Source organism: Corvus brachyrhynchos, unplaced genomic scaffold, assembly GCF_000691975.1.
Source record: "Corvus brachyrhynchos isolate BGI_N302 unplaced genomic scaffold, ASM69197v1 scaffold546, whole genome shotgun sequence".
Taxonomy (NCBI): Eukaryota; Metazoa; Chordata; class Aves; order Passeriformes; family Corvidae; genus Corvus; species Corvus brachyrhynchos.
In genome coordinates this window covers 7,289-8,809 of record NW_008238654.1, presented here as the reverse complement: position 1 = coordinate 8,809, position 1,521 = coordinate 7,289, and the positions used below count along the sequence as shown (strand labels likewise).

Here is a 1,521-nt window from a genome sequence, read left to right as displayed (position 1 = left end):
CCTGCACCGTCCGCAGCAGCTCCTGGTACGCCTTCAGGGCCAAGTGCATCCTGGGGATGGCAGGGAGGGGGTCACAGGTGCCCAAAGGGGGGGGTCTCAGGCACCAGGGGGATTTCCAGGTGTCCAGGGGGTCCCAGGCACTCCTAGAGTCCCAAATGCCCAAGGGGGTCCCAGGCAACACAAAGTCCCAGGTGCCCAGGGTTCCTGGGGTGTTCCAGGCACCAGGGAGGTCACAGGTGACCTGGGCAGGGGAAAGTGGGTGTCCCAGACACTGTGGGATGTCCCAAGTGCCCAGGGGGTCCCAGACACCAGGGGATCCCAGGCATCCCAAGAGTCCCATGTGCCCATGGGGTCCCAGACACCAAGGAGAATCCCAGGTACTTGGGGGTCCCAGGTGCCAAAGGGGTCCCAGGCACTGGGAGTACCCAGGTACTGTGGGGGTCCCAGGTGCCCAGAAGGTCCCAGACACCACGGGGAGTGCCAGGTACTGGGGGGGCTCCAGACACTGAGGGGTGCCCCAGGTGCCCTGGGGTCTCCCAGGTACCCAAAGAGTCCCAGGTGCCCAGAAAATCCCAGGCACCATGGGGAGCGCCAGGTATTGGGGGGGTCCCAGACACTGAGGGGTGCCCCAGGTGCCCTGGGGGGGGTCCCAGGCACTGACCTGCGGGCCCAGGTTGTTGCCTCCTTCTTGTCCATCAGTGCCATCTCGTAGTAGGTGGTGAGGTTCTGCTCGATGAAGTGGAAGGCTCGGACCCCCACGGTCTCGGACACCAGCTCGGGCCGGAAGCCACGGCACCGGTTGAAGGCCATGAAGAAGGCGGTGGCCCACAGGTAATAGGTCTCGTCATGCTGCTGAGCCTTCTCCCGCACCAGCTGGTCCTGGGGGCGACCGGGGGGGGCTCAGCAGGGGTCCCGCAGCCCGGGGAGGGGGTCCCAGCCTCTCCAGCCCCTCACCTTGACCAGCAGCATCAGGCGGTTGTAGCAGCCCTCCAGGAAGTCCTGGCAGAAGTGGCGCAGGAAGAGCCGGACGTTGCGGGCGGAGCGCCGGGAGGGCTCGGACTCGGGGGCGGCCTGGCGGTGCCGGGGCACCCGCTGGGGCTCCTTGCCCAGGTCGTGGGTGTAGGTCTTCAGCTGCAGGGGATGGAGTGGCCGGATTTGTCCCCGTGGCACTGTGCTGGTGCCCCCTGCCACCTCCCTGGCTCCGTGCCACCCATCATGTCCCCATCCCGGTGCCCCTCACCACATCCCTGTGCCCCACACCGTGTCCCTGTTCCTGCAACACCACCAGATCCCTGGTTCTGTGCTCCACACCCCATCTCCCGCCCTGTGTCCCACCCACATTCCTGTTCCCCTGCTTTACCCCAGCCCTGTGCCCCCCATGATGTCCCCAGCCCCGTGCCCCTCGCCACATTCCTGCACCTCCCACCACATCCCTGTTCCTCCATCCCGTGCCACATCCCCAGCCCCACGTTCCACACACATTCCTGTCTCCTGCCACATCCCCAGCCCTGTGCCCCCCCC

At 66.6% G+C, this 1,521-nt stretch overlaps 1 protein-coding gene across 1 annotated transcript in view; it reads right to left on the bottom strand.

The window, feature by feature from the left end:
* Positions 1 to 1,521, bottom strand: part of TIMELESS (timeless circadian clock) — a gene marked incomplete at its 3' end in the record, with an annotated part of 11,290 nt that overhangs the window by 2,694 nt on the left and 7,075 nt on the right. The window contains exons 7-9 of the mRNA XM_017737682.1: positions 955 to 1,235; positions 662 to 879; positions 8 to 50 (exon numbers count right to left, since the gene is read on the bottom strand). Of these exons, the coding sequence (XP_017593171.1) occupies positions 8 to 50; positions 662 to 879; positions 955 to 1,235 (542 nt within the window). The remainder of the gene's footprint in view (positions 1 to 7; positions 51 to 661; positions 880 to 954; positions 1,236 to 1,521) is intronic.